Source organism: Protopterus annectens, chromosome 8.part0, assembly GCF_019279795.1.
Source record: "Protopterus annectens isolate FY-2018-M chromosome 8.part0, PAN1.0, whole genome shotgun sequence".
Lineage (NCBI taxonomy): Eukaryota > Metazoa > Chordata > Ceratodontiformes > Protopteridae > Protopterus > Protopterus annectens.
In genome coordinates, this window is record NC_056741.1 from 1,227,763,853 (window position 1) to 1,227,778,852 (window position 15,000).

Here is a 15,000-nt window from a genome sequence, read left to right on the forward strand (position 1 = left end):
CCCTTTTGGGGTGCTATCTATAAGAGTGCCGTATCAAGGTAATAAGTACTGTAGGAGCAAGTGCTAGGTTTAACAGATAGAGAATAGTCTACTTGGAGTCAAGTAGAGATGATCTTTTTAGTTATAGGATACGCTGATTAGATCAGTAGTATGGTTCGAGGAAGGTAGTTTTAAGGGAAAATTTGAAGAGTGGACTTTAGGTAGCCCGAATAGTTTAAACCTGCTTAACCGGAGCTGCCCTAGTGTGCAAGTGACAACTCCACGCTAAAGCGTGCTTTATAGCAGGGGGCTGGAAAAGACAGGAAATTACCCAAAATGGCCAATAAACTACAAGTTACTGCCTTAAACCACTCCTCTGAGGACAAACAGGCAGCTCAGTACTCCCTACTCCCACTAGTGAGTAAAGAAACTACCCTTGACCAAACAAGGAAAATGGAGAAACACAGGAACCAAGACAAAGCCCAGGGATCAGCAAATCTGATCACTGGAACAAACTAGTAGGAAAGTATGGAAAACAAGAGTATTTTTTTGTTTTTTTTCAAGTTTTTTTCAGATAGGCAGAAAATACAATAAATGCTGTGTTTTTCGACTAAATGCTATCAAAAGCTAGTACACTTGAGTGTATTAGCCTGTTTAACTTTTAAGCAAAACTTAAACAAGCAAGTGCAACAAACAATTCAAGCTATTAAAAACAGCAAAAACAGGTAATAGCAGAATAAAACAGGCAGAAATAGCAATCGAAAGGCTTAAAAAGTCGAAAATGCAGAAAAAAATACTTAGAATCTGGAAAGTTTGTCTTTTCTGGTCTCTGCTGCTCTAGGAACTCTGCTGGACACCACGAGGTATATTTATGTTAAGTGTACACAACTGTACTATGTTCTTCGCGTTTCACTGTTGCAGTCATTACATTTGGGTAGATTCCCAAAGCTATGGTTGGGAGGAGTTTATACAGCATTAGGGCCAGCTATAAGGCCCTGCAAGATAGCAGTGGCAAAGCCAGCTCTGGATTTAGAGTAAATTGGTAAATGATAATGCTTGGTGAAAGTATGTACAGAGCTCCAGGTAGCAGCTTCTAGTATGTCCGGGTATGCACACCTCTGAGAAAGGCTGCAGAAGTAGCTGCAGCCCTGGTGGAGTGAGATCTGATCCACCGCGGGATAGGTTTTTTATGGTGCTTATAGCAGAAATGAATGCAATGGCTTATCCATTTAGAAATGGTTTGTTTTGAAATAGCCTTCCCCTCTGCCCCTGCAGCAAATGCTACCAGCAGTTGTTCAGATTTTCTTCGAGGTTTAGTCTTGTCCAAGTAGAATCTAAATTGTCTGTGCACATGCAAGGAATGCAGTATCCGTTCCCCTTTGTTCTGTGGATTGGAAAAAGTTGGCAAATGAATGGACTGATTAAGAGCCACACTGTAAACCACCTTGGGCATGAAGGATGGATTGGTCCTGAGATACCCTGTCCGCATTAAAGATGATGAAGGGCTCCACTGCATAAGGGCTTGCAATTCAGATATCCTTCTCACTGAAGTGAAAGCTAAAAGGAAGGCTGTTTTCCAAGAAAGAAATTTTAAGTCTGGAGTAGGAGCTGGCTCGAAAGGAGGTAGAGTGAGTTTCTCCAAAACAAAGTTAAGGTCCTAGGCAGGGGTTGGTGCTCTCCTGGGTGGTCTCAAGTTTTTTGCCCCTCTGAGATACTGCTTGAGCAGAAGATGAGAGAAGAGAGAAGGTTCTGTGTTATAATGAGCAGAAATAGTGGAGGCATGGAGTTTAATGGAGGAAAAAGACAGGCCCTTAATGAAGCATCTCAGTTAAGTATTGCAAAATCTGAGGTAAATTGGGCACTGCTGTGCTCATCCCTAGAGATTGGTTCCAGGCACAGAATTTTTCCATTTGTCAGATTTTCTAGTACTAGGTCTCCTTGCCTCCAAGATGACATCCATCACAGGTTTGCTGAGGGATAAGGGTGAATTTAAGCGATTAGTCAGGCTGCAAGGTTCAATGCTGGAAGCTAAGGGTGCAGAACTTGGTTCTCCTGCTGAGACAGCAGGTAAGGGGTCTGAGGTAGGTGTCATGGAGATCACTGCGAGACACTGCACAGGAGGCGGTACCAGTGTTGGCGCTGCCAGTCTGGAGCAATCAAGATCATCCTTGGTTTGTCCTGTTTGACTTTTAGTAGAACTTTTCAGAGCAGAGGCAGTGGGGGGGAATAGACTGACAGGTTTTTCCAGCTGAAGGACACAGTATCCACTTTCCAGACTTGTTTGGGGGGAGTCCTTGTGCAAAAACTTGTCCAACTGGTAGTTCTGGGGGGGGGCAAATAGATCCATGTCCGAGCTCCCCATTTGCTTGTCAATGTTGAAAATCCTTGGTTCCAGTTTCCACTCGTGTGAGTCCATGAGGTTTCTGCTTAGTCAGTCTGCCAGTGTATTCAATTTTCCTGGTAGGAATTGAGGTTGTAGGTGCACTTGGCAGCTCAAGGCTGTGTTCCACAATGCCATGGCTAGTCTGCAGAGAGGGTAGGAATGTGTACCCCACTGCTTGTTTATGTACCACATAACCATGGTGTTGTCAGTCTTTACCATTAGTTATCCTGGAAGAATGTAGAAATTGAAGGCTGTCAGAGCATTCTGTACAGCTAACATTTCCTTATGATTGACATGTAGGTGCATTTGATTTGGGGTCCATTTGCCCTGAATGCACTTCCCTGCCAGATAACTCCCTCATGCATAGTCTGATTAATCTGTAGTTACGGTTTGGGTGGCAGGGGGTAGTGTGAATGGCAGTCCCTTGTTTTGGTGGCAGGCCTCTGCCCACCACAGGAACTCCAGGCGTAGGCAAGGTATGATAGGAATCATTGTTTCCAGGCTGTGATAATGTTGACTCGATAGACTTTTTAGATACCACTGTAGTTTCCTCATATGCAGTCTTGCATATGGAATTAGAAGAATGCAGGAGGACATGAACCCCATGGCCTGCAGTACTTGTCTTGCAGATAGCAGGGTTTTTGTGGCCACTTGTTTAAAGTTACCAAATGAATTTGCTTCTCTGGCATGAAGAAAGCCATCTGGGCAGTTGTATTCAAGCTTGCACCCAGGAATGTAATTTGTTGACAGGGTACCAGTTGTGATTTATTTTCGTTTATGGTGTACCCCAGACAAGTTAGAATCCTTTTTACAAACGCCAGATGATTTAAAAGTATGCCCTGGTTTTCTGCCTGAATTAGACAAGGTATGGATGTATTTGAATATTTCTTTGCCTGCAATATGCAATAACTGGAGCCAGGCACTTTGTGAATACCCTGGGTGCAGTAGACAAGCCAACGGGCAGTGCAGAGAATTGATAATGCAAGTAGTCTGCTTTGAAGCGAGGTATCTTCTGCAAGATTCCCTGACTGGGATGTGCAGGCATGCTTCTTTTAAATCTAGAGTTGCCAACCAAGCGTCTTTGCCTAGCATAGGAAGTACTTGACGAAGAGTCAGCATCTTGAATTTTGGAATCTCCAGTAAGATGTTTAGAGTAGACAGGTCCAGGATTGGATGTCATGATTTGTCTTTTCTGGGTACCAGAAAAAGCCTGGAGTAAAAACCTTGTCCCTTTTCCTCTTCTGGTACCAGTTGAATAGCCCCCATGCTTAAGAGGGTAAGTACTTGTTTTTGAGCCTCTGCCCACTGATTTGGGGGCAGGTCTGGCCACCCGTTTGGTGTTGGCAACGTGTGGAAATTGAATCTGTATCCCTGCGACACTATTTAAAATGCATTTGCCCTGGGTTATGAATTCCCAAGTTCTTTGCATGAAGAGCAATCTTTCCCCCCCAAAGGGGCGGTCAAAAGATAAGTACTTGGGAACTTTAAAAGGAAGTCACTGAGACTATTTACCATGGGGGGGGGTGCCTTTGTTACTTCCAGATTTGGAAGTGGAGGCCCCCCACTGCTTAGTTCTGAGAGTCCCCTGGGACTGAAACCTGGGTTTTTTGCTGTGCCTGGGTTTGGCTTGAGAGGGCCTGGAAGGGACTGGAAAGGACCAATTCTTAGTAGGCCAGTGCCTACTAAATCTTGGAGGTTGCACTTGTAAAAAAATCTTTAACAGTTTGCATAGATTTAGCTTTATCTTCCATCTTAAGAACTTCTTCAGCCTTGCTGCCAAACAGGCGGTCCTGATTTAAAGGAGCATCCAACCATTTAGCTTTAACATGATCAGGCAAAGATTGCTCCTTAAGCCAAGCATGCCTTCTAAGCACAGACCCAGTAACAGCAGCCCTACAAGATGCCTCTAAACAAACAAAACCACATTGCAAAGTATGTTTTCCAACTTGTTCAGCAGAATGCATTAAATCCTGTAAATCTTTATTTTCCACAGAGTTAGGAATCAACAATTTTCTGTTTAAACGGTCCAATAATATGCTGTTGATATTTTAACACATGAAATTGCAGAAGTATAAACCCTTTTACCCCATCTATCCAACGCCCTGGAGTTTCTATCAGAAGGGGTAGGATTTTTTGCAGTAGAAGCCTTAATGCCCTTGGGCCCCTGAGAAATAGTCTGGGGATCTGCAACAGGATTTTTGAAAAGAAACTTGTGGGACTCAGGAACCCTGTAGTATCTGTCAGGTTTACTAAGAGCCGGAGGCAGGGAATCATGGGCCAAAATGGATTCCGGGAACACATCAACCATGTCTAGTACAGGAGAGGTATAGTCAAAGGCATATGCTGAGGAAGGAGAAGGAAATCCCTAAGCTTCTTTTTTGAATCAGAAAACTCCTGGCTTTCCCAGTGGAAATGCTCCCTTAAAAGTATGTAAAGTTTCCCCAAAAGAAAAATCCTCAGAGGGAATGGAATCCTCTGCATCAGAAACCTCAAATAGGTATGGACAAATTCAAGTTATCAGAAGAGCCAGAAGAAACAGAATCCTGATCAGAAGTTTACATAAATCAAGCTCAGCCCTAGGCCTCTTTTTGGGGGGGGGGTTGACTACCCCAGATTAAAGTAATTAGATCTTCAGCCATTTTTATCATTTGTTTTTCAGGCATAGGGGCCTGAGCATATGGCCTGGGCATCGTTTTTTTAGACATGGATCGAGATTTAGGCCTTAATAATGGAGGCGGTGTTGATTTAATATGCAAGTCTGTAGGCCTGAATACACCCTCAAAAGCTGGTGCCTGCACAGCAGCTCCGGACCCATCAAAGGTGGAAACATCCGCGGGTTCCATAGTTGAAGTACCTCACGGCATACCGGACTCTGAATGGGTCTCTGCGAATCAGAAGTAGCGGATATCAGGGGCTGCGAAAGCACCTCACAGAGTACCGGCGAACTGGTGACTGGCTTAGGAGAAGCGTCGTCTGCAGTTTTGGACCTCGGCAGCCCGTCTTTATCTTTGCATTTTTTCGGAATCCTGGTAGTCGGATGGCTAACAGACATTTCGGGATAATTAAACAGAGAACCGAAATATTTAGAGGCAAAAATATACAGACGAAGGACAGTGTGCTGATTAAATAAAGCACAAAACCGACAGCAAGGTACATCTTGGTCAGGACCTAGGCAAGGAATACAAGACGAATGAAAATCTTTGAGGTATTTGCTTTCCACAAGTAATGCAATCATTAACTTTTATTAACATCGGTAAGGAGCAAAAAAAGATTTCCACAACGGGGTACTTAGCTTTAAGTTGAAGACTTCAGTTCTGAAACTCGAAAACAAAAATTTCAGGAGTCGACTGACCAGCACTTGCGAACTGCTTCTGCTACCGCATGGCAAGAAAGACTGATGTAATGGCGTCGGCTGCATATTTTATACCCCTGACGACCTGATGTTATGGAGGAAGTGACAGCAACCGACGCAGGACCCAAGACTTTGTTAATCAGGCCGCCTGAGGGCAACCTGCCAGCAAAGTAGCCAAATTTAATGACTGCAACAGTGAAACATGAAGATCATCTTGCAAATTAATGTGGTTTTAACCCTTTTTAACAAGGTTCACAGTAATGCAACCCCTAATTCAAATGCTGAGAATACAAAAATGGCAGTTACATTTCTTAAACTCACCTCAGACTGGTCATAATCAGACAGGTTGTATTCATGATGACGATCCCCTCTGGAATACTCACGAACATAATCCCTGTAGTCTACATCTCGGAAATCATGGTCTCTGCGACTGTGACCTTCCCGCCCATCTTCCCTGTAACGATCATAACGACCCATCCTCTCTCCTCTAACATTGCTATTAAATTAAAATTGACAAACCAGGTCTTAAATTACTTTACATTTTTTTAAATTCATAAAACTACAGTCCGTTATCTTTAAGATGTGCAATGTTTTAAGACATTTATGCAGAGTGGTACACTAGAACTTTAAAAGTTCACACAAGTAGCAATACCCTAAATTACTGACCTTTGGCTATACTGCATGTTTTTCATTCAATAAATATGAAAATATACATCAAAAAAATTATCAATCAAAATACAGTCTCTCATTCAACAGAGCACAGCATAATGCAATAGTTTTATACTTGGCAGTCTAAAGCTACTTCATTCAATCCTTGCTTTTATTTCACAATGTATAATCTCTCTCATACATGTCAGGAACATAAGAAGTGTAATCTACATTCATAAAATGAGTAGTACACACCTACACAATTCAAACCTTTGTTCAATACTAGAGATCCCCAGATGGAACAAGTTTTTCTACAGCAAAAGTAAGTTAAAAAAGGCTCTCTGCATTAACTCTTCTACAAAAAGGACCTCCTATGACGGCTACCACAAATAGGTACATCCTCTCCCAACAGTAATTTTTCTCAGAAGACAGCCTCATTCAGGGCAAGTGGGCCTAGTTCCACTGTCTGGCAAGATGTCAAACAAAAAGACACAAATGCATTCAGTCCATTATTGGTGGTTATGAGAACTAGGGTGGTGTAAGCACGCTTTCTAAAAACCTAAGACATGACCATTTCCTCAGGAAGGTTTTTGCAAATACTTGGTGACAAAATCATGGACTAAAACTAAATACCAAAAAAAACACACTGCTGAACCTTTGAAAAGTCCTCTACTTCTTGGAACTACCACACTGACAATACAACCTAGGAGATGACCCAGTTGTCTGGGATATAGGAATTTGTGTGGAAAAGGCACTAACTTTTGACCAATGTGTCTGTGTCCACTGGTATAAGGAAGCTCTTATATGTTACACAGCTTATAAACAAAGGGACTGACTCAATCTAAAGATACCCTTGCTCCCTTTTACTCAGCCCTTATTAGGCCAGAGTATAACAATGCCTCCCCTTGGACACTTACTAGTCCATACACATGCAACTGGAACATCCAGAGAGGCCTTACAAAAAGGATACAGTGTCTAAACAATATATCCTACAAGAAAAATTTAAGTCCTGTCATTTTACTCTATCTTACAGACTTTATAAGAGGTGACTGTATCTAGCATATATGGCACCCTCCAACCCAATACTTAAGGACTTACTGCACATCAAGTCAAATGGCATCAGAAATACTTGGTCTAGGGATATAAACCTCATCTGCAAAAAGAGCAATGGTTGGGAGAGGCAGGTATATTTCGCAAAGGATACAAATGTTCTTGAACAGACTCCTTACTGATATAAAACAAGGTTCATCCATGCTGTGGCTGTCGAGCAACCCAGATCTATAAATGTGTTTAAAGAAAATTTACCCAGGACTGCCCCTGTGCTAATAATGAACAAAGGTAGTTCCTCAATGATTTATAGCACACATGGGTTCCACTCAACGTATCCATGAGAGGGACCCCAGTTACTCACTAATGCAAACATAACTATCTACCATGAGACGGATAATGCCAATCTAACAAACGAGATAAATTAATTCAAGCACCAAATTAAAGCGGCTAGGCTTAAAATGGCACACAAAAGCAGCTAGCCTTGAACTTCCCTATGAACCTCTAAACATATACAGAAGTTTTGAAATATACTGAAAAAAGTATAGCAGTATAAGTAAACTTAAAGAAAAGCAAATGTTCGAATGATCACTGCTGCAGTAGCCTAAGCTATACACATTACATCCTGCAAAGGATAACAGCCAACCAGGTTCCAAAGTTCAGGGCACCATCCACCTGCCCAAACCATTAGCAAGCTCAAGGTGAGATGATTAAAAAAAGAAATCATGTACTCACTATAACGTTCCAAATGTGTTGTCCATTTTCACTCTTCCTCAACTAATGGGTTTGGATCCCTCAGAGCCAACTCTGCCATCGGTAAAGCTTATGGCAGCCAAGAGCTCTCAAGCTTCTCCCTTACCCACAATCCACCAACCTTTACTACTTCATCTTGTTTGCTGACTTATAGCATACAAAAGGTTACAATATATACTTGGAGAAGGCTATATCATCTACTCAGTAAAAAGGACAAAGGTCCTAAAATTACTCATTCTCCTAGGAGATTCAAGGGTGGGGGTTGGTGGGAGGGGAGTTGAGGAGGTGTCAGATCCGAAGTAGACTACATGTTTGTCTAAAAGAAAAAACAAAACTCCAGTCAATAGGAGCCAAAGAAAGCAAACACAAAGCCTGTCAGATCCAAGGGAAACATGGGATCTGAAGGTGGTGTCAGGAGCTTGGGATCGGGAGGGGGGGATGCAAAGGACCTGTATACTGGTTCCACTGATTTCCTTTCTTGTTCAGTTTTCAAGAGGGGGTTGCACTTCTAAAAGAGCCATTTGTGATTTTTGTCCAGGACAGAATCATGCAGGTCTGAATTCCGGGCCTTTTGTTGACCGTCAATCATAACATAAGGCTGCTGTGCCGAAATCACACTGACAAGCCATAAATAAAAAAGTGTTCTTAGAAGCTCAGAAGGTTGACAGAATAACAAAGCTCTGCTTACCATGAAATTTTCTTTAAGATTTGAAGCATGAAATTCAAAAGTCTGCGCCACTCAAATTATTCAATCATGACTTACCATTAAATTGAATGGAACCTTCTGCGAGAATCTGTATAGTTGAGAGGAATGGCTCCAGAGCTGCAGAAGAGAAGGAGGCAGCAAAACTACTACCCAACCAGGAAGCCATCGAAAGAATAAACAAGCTGGACTCCCAGTCAAAACGGATAAGAAAGTACAGTTGTGTACACTTACATAAATGTAGAAGTTAGAGTGTATTCACTATTGCAGTCCTCACACTTGGGTTATCTGCCTGCAGGTAGCCCTCAGTCAGCCCGAATACCAGAGTCTTTGGATGTCTGCGTCGGCTGCTGTCACTTCTTCCATGATGGCAGATCGTCAGGGGTATAAAACAGGCAGCAGATGCCATTACATCCGTTTTTCTTGCCACAAATATCAGGAGCCCCCAAACAGGAAGCTAGTATATGGTGGGGAACACCACCAGTAAAAAGTAAATACCAATGCCATTAGGAATGGTCAGAGAGAGGAGAGGTAGAAAGATAAAGTCAGGGGGCTGGAGGGAAGGAAACCAGGACTGCAACAGTGAATACACTTGAACATCTACAATTATGGTAAGTGTAAACAACTGTACTATGTTCTTCATGTTTCACTGTTGCAGTCATCACACTCGGGTTGATTCCCAAAGCTGAGGAAGGGTGGAAGCAGTCATGAAATGTTAGGACTGGCTAGTAGGCCTTGCAAGACTGCTGTAGCAAATCCAGCCCTGGATTAAGAAGATTGGCAAGTAATGCTTGGTGAAGGAGTGAACAGAGCTCCAGGCTGCAGCCTCCAAAATGTCCCTTGTAGGGACTCCCCTGAGAAATGCTGTAGAGGTGGAAGTAGCCCTAGTGGAATGTGGTCTGTGGGACAGGTTTCCCATGGTGCTTGTAGGAGAAATGGATGCAGTGTGCTATCCATTTGGAAATAGTTTGCTTTGAAATGGCCTTACCCTCAGCCCCCGTAGAAAAGCTGACTAGCAGCTGGTCAGATTTTCTTAAAGGTTTAGTCGTGTCAAGGTAGAACCTAAGCTGTCCGTGCATGTCCAAGGAGTGCAGGATCATTTCCCCTTTATTTTGAGGATTAGGGAAGAAGGTTGGCAAATGGTTGGATTGGTTTACAGCCACACTGGACACCACCTTAGGCATAAAGGATGTGTTAGTCCAGAAGGAAACCCTGTCAGCATGGAAAATAATAAAAGGTTCCACAGTCATCAGTGCCTGTAACTCAGACACTCTTCTAGCTGAAGTTAAGGCTAAAAGCAAGGCCGTTTTCCAAAAGAGGAATTTTAACTCTGCTGAAGCTGCAGGTTCAAAAGGGGGAAGAGTGAGCATTTCCAGAACAAAGTTAAGGTCCCAGGCAGGGGTGGGAGCTCTCTTAGGGGGCCTTAAATCATTAGCCCCTCTGAAGAACGGTTTGATTAAGAGGATGAGAATATAGAGGTTGCTCAGTATTATAATGGGCTGAGAAGGCAGAGGCATGAATCTTAATAGAGAAGGATAGGCCTCTGTGTAGTAGTTCTGCCAAGGTAATCCAGGATTAGAGGTAAGGAGGGCACTGCTGTGTCCTTCCCTAGGGACTGATAGCAAGCACAGTACCTTTTCCACTTTTCAGCAGAGGATTTCCTAGTACTAGGCCTTCGCTCTTCAAGAATGATGCCCAGCACCTGTTTGCTGAGGGTTGCTGGTGGTGTATTCAAGGGATAAGCCAGGCTGCAAGGTTTAGGGATTGCAATTGTGGATGCAAAATCTGTCCCTCCTGCTGGGACAGTAGGGTAGGAGTCAGGTGAAGGTGCCACGGTGGCACTGTAGTCAGACTGCACAAGAGTGAGTACCAGTGCTGGCGTGGCCAGTCTGGGGCAATAAGAATTGCCCGTGGCCTGTCCTGTTTTACCTTGAGTAGTACTTTTGAGAGCAGGAGCAGAGGGAGAAAGGCATAAACTGAGAGATTTTCCCCACTGAAAGGATAGGGCATCCACCTTCCAGGCCATGCTGTGAGGGCTCCTGGTACAGAATTTGCTCAACTAACTGGTGGTTCTTGGGGGATGCAAATAGGCCCACCTCTGGATCAGGAGGTTTAAGGTGTTGGGCTCCAATTTCCACTCGTGGGTCTAGGAAATTTCTGCTTAAGTCGTCTGCCAGTGAATTCTGTTGGACTGACAGGAATTGAGCTTGTAGATGCACTTGGTTGCTCAAAGATGTGTTCCACAGGGCCATGGCTAACCTGCACAGTGGGTAAGAATGGGTTCCTCCCTGCTTGTTTATGTACCACATAACTGTGGTGTTCTGTTTATATAAGCAGTTGTCCTGGAAGGATTAGGTATTTGAAAGCTGTCAGAGCATTCTTTACAGCTAGCATCTCTTTTTGATTGATGTGCAGAAGAATCTGCGCTGGGCTCCAGTGGCCCTGAATGCATCTGCCTGACATGTGAGCTTCTCATGCATAGACTGTTGCGTCTGTTGTCAGGGTTTGGGTGGTGAGGGGTTGACTGAAAAGCAGTCCCTTGTTATGGCTGCATACTTCTGCCCATCAAAGGAAAGTACAGTTGTGTACACTTAACATAAATGAAGATGTTAGTGTATTCATTGTTGCAGTCATTACATTTGGGTTATCTGCCTGCAGGTGGTAGCCCTCAGCTGGCCTGAATACCAGAGTCTGATTCCTGCTTCAGATACTCTTTCTTCTTCCATGACATCAGGTTGTCAGAAGTATAAAACATGCAGTCGATGCCATATTAAAATCATTTTTTTTTGTCCCAGATTTAAGGTGCCTCCATAATGGGAAGAATTATATGTTATGTTACACCTCCAACAAAAAGCTAATACACCAGAAAGCTCAAATACACCAAACAAGAAGGAAAGGTAGAGCCAACAGAAGTCAGGGGGCTGGAGGGAGGGTAAAGTACAGTTGTGTACACTTCAGTCGGCCTGATTGACCAAGTCTTGGGTCCTGTGTTGGTTGTTCTCCCTTCTTCCAGGAAGTCAGGTCATCAGGAGTATAAAACATACAGCAGACGCCATTACATCAGCTTTTCTTGCCCCAGATGTCACGTGCCCCCCAAATAGGGAGCAAAATATATATATATATAATTTAAAACACAAAAAATACATCTCTAAACAAAAGCAAATACACCAAAAAGGCTTTTAAGCATAGTAAAAGAAAGGAGAGGTATAGTAAGAGAAAAACAGGGGGCTGGAGGGAGGGTAACAAGGACTGCAACAGTGAATACACTAACATCTACATTTCTGGTAAGTGTACACAACTGTACTATGTGCTTCGTGTTTCACTGTTGCAGTAATTACACCTGGGTAGATTCCCAAAGTTATGGTTGGGAGGAGGGATTTATACAGCATTAGGACCAGCTATAAAGCCCTGCAGGATAGCAGTGGCAATAGCAAAGCCAGCTCTGGATTTAGAGAAGAAAGGTAAATGGTAATGTTTGGTGAACGTATTGACTGAGCTCCAGGTAGCAGTTTCTAGAATGTCTCTGCTAGTAACACCTCTGAGAAAGGTTGTATAAGTAGACTCAGCCCTGGTGGAATGAGATCTGATGCCCTGGGGATAGTTTTACCTTGGTGCATATAGCAGAAATTAATACAATGGCTTATCCATTTGGAAATAGTCTGCTTTGAAATAGCCTTTCCTTCAGATTTTCTTAGAGATTTTGTCTTGTTTAAATAAAATCTAAGTTGTCTGTATACATTCAATGGATGCAGAATCTGCTCCTTGTTCTGTGGACTGGGAAAGAAGGTTGGCAAATGAATTGTCTGATTAAGAGCCACACTGGTTACCACCTTAGGCATGAAGGATGGATTGGTCCTGAGAGACACCCTGTCCGCATGAAAAATAATGAAAGGCTCCACTGCCATAAGAGCCTGTAATTCAGAAATCCTTCTAGCTGAAGTGACTGCTAAAAGGAAAGCCATTTTACAGGAGAGAAATTTTAAGTCTGCAGTAGCAACTAACTCGAAAGGAGGGAGAGCGAGTTTTTCCAATACAAAATTGAGGTCCCAGGCAAAGGTTGGAGCTCTCCTGGGTGGTCTTATGTTTTTGGCCCCTCTGAGAGACTGCTTTAGCAGATGGTGAGAGAAAAGGGGAGGTTCTGTGTTGTAATGAGCTGAAATGGCAGAGGCATGGATTTTCATGGAAGAAAAGGACAGGCCCTTGTGAAGCATTTCAGTTAAGTATTGTAAAATCTGAGGAATACTGGGCACTGCTGTGCTTATTCCTTGTGATTGGTTCCAGGAACAGAATCTTTTCCATTTGTCGGAATAAGATTTTCTAGTACTAGGCCTTCTAGACTCCAAAATGACATCAGTCACAGGTTTCCTGAGGGATGCTAAGGGTGAATTTAGGTGATTAGCCACGCTGCAAGATTCAAAGTTTGGGGCTGAGTGTGCAGAATTTGGTTGTTCTGCTGAAACAGTAAGTAAAGGTGTCCGAGGCAGGTGCCATGGTGAAAGGTGTGACATTGCGCAGGAGTGGGTACCAGTGTTGGCGAGGCCAGTCCGGAGCAATCAGAATCATTTTTGGTTTGTCCTGTTTTACTTTTAGTACAACTTTGGAGAGCAGAGGCAGAAGGGGAAAAGCATAGACTGATAGGTTTTTCCAGCTGAATGATAGAGCATCCACTTTCCAGGCATTTTTGTGATGAGTTCTTGTGCAGAATTTGTCCAACTGACAGTTCTGGGGTGAGGCAAAAAGATGTGTCTGGACTCCCCCATTTCTGTGTCAACATGTTGAAAAAATGTGGTTCCAGTTTCCATTCGTGTGGGTCCATGAGATTTCTGCTTAGCTCGTCTGCCAGAGTATTCAGCTTTCCTGGCAGGAATTGAGATTGTAGTTGTATTTGGTAGGTCAAGGCCGTGTTCCACAATGCCATGGCTAGTCTGCAAAAGGGGTAGGGGTGGGTACTCCCCTGCTTGTTTATGTACCACATAACTGTGGTGTTGTCTATCATTAATTGTCCTGGATGAAGTTAGGCCATGAAGGCTGTCCATGCATTCTGTACAGCAAGCATCTCTTTCTGAACTGATATGAAGGCGCATTTGATTTTGGATCCATTTGCCCTGAAAGAACTTCCTAGCCAGATGACACCCCCCCCCCCCAAAGCATAGTCTGATGCGTCTGTAGTTAGGGTGGCAGGGGGTGGAGTGAATGGCAGTCCCTTGTTTTGGTGGCAGCCCTCTGCCCACCATAGGAACTCTAGTTGCAGGCAAGGTATAATAGGAATCATTGTTTCCAGGCTGTAACAACGTTGACTCCATAAACTTTTTAAGTACCACTGAATTTTCCTCATATGTAGTCTTGCATATGGTATTAGAAGAATACAGGAGGCCATGAACCCCAAGGCTTGCAGAATTTCTCTTGCAGATAGCAAGGTTTTTGTGGCCACCTGTTTGAAGTAAGTTACCAAATGAATTTACTTTTCTGGCATAAGGTAAGTCATCTGGCCAGTTGTATTCAAGCTTGCACCTAGGAATGTAAGTTTTTGAGAGGGTAACAATTGTGATTTCTTTTTGTTTATGGTGTACCCTAGACAAGTTAGAACCCTTTTTACAAACGCCAGATGCTTTAGAAGAATGTCCTTGTTTTCTGCCTGAATTAGACAATTGTCCAGGTATGGATATATTTGAATATTTCTTTGCCTGCAAAATGCAACTACTGGAGCCAGGCACTTTGTGAAGACCCTGGGCTCAGAAGATAAGCCAAAGGGCAGTGCAGGGAACTGGTGATGCAAGTAGCCTGCTTTGAAGCGGATGTATCTTCTGCAAGATTCCCTGATTGGGATATGCAGGTAAGCCTCCTAAGTCTAGAGTTACCAACCAGGCATCTTTGCCTAGCATTGGAAGTAACTGTTGAAGAGTCAGCATCTTGAATTTAGAAATGTCCAGAAATGTCCAGAAATGTGTTTAGAGTAGATAGGTTCAGAACTGGACACCATGACTTGTCTTCTGGGTACCAGGAAGTCTTGAATAGAAACCTTGCCCCTTTTCCTCTTCTGGTACTGGTTGAATAGCCCCCATGTTCATGAGGGACAGAACTTGTTTCTGGGCCTCTGTCCACTGATTTGAGGGCAGGTCTGGCCATCCGTTTAGG

General features: G+C 43.4%; 1 protein-coding gene across 2 annotated transcripts in view; it reads right to left on the reverse strand.

The window, feature by feature from the left end:
• The window catches only part of LOC122809322 (RNA-binding protein 10-like), a 1,914,178-nt gene that overhangs the window by 1,727,687 nt on the left and 171,491 nt on the right, over positions 1–15,000 (reverse strand). For both annotated transcript variants that reach the window (XM_044080723.1, XM_044080722.1), the window contains exon 4: positions 6,036–6,210. In XM_044080723.1, the coding sequence (XP_043936658.1) occupies positions 6,036–6,210 (175 nt within the window). The remainder of the gene's footprint in view (positions 1–6,035; positions 6,211–15,000) is intronic.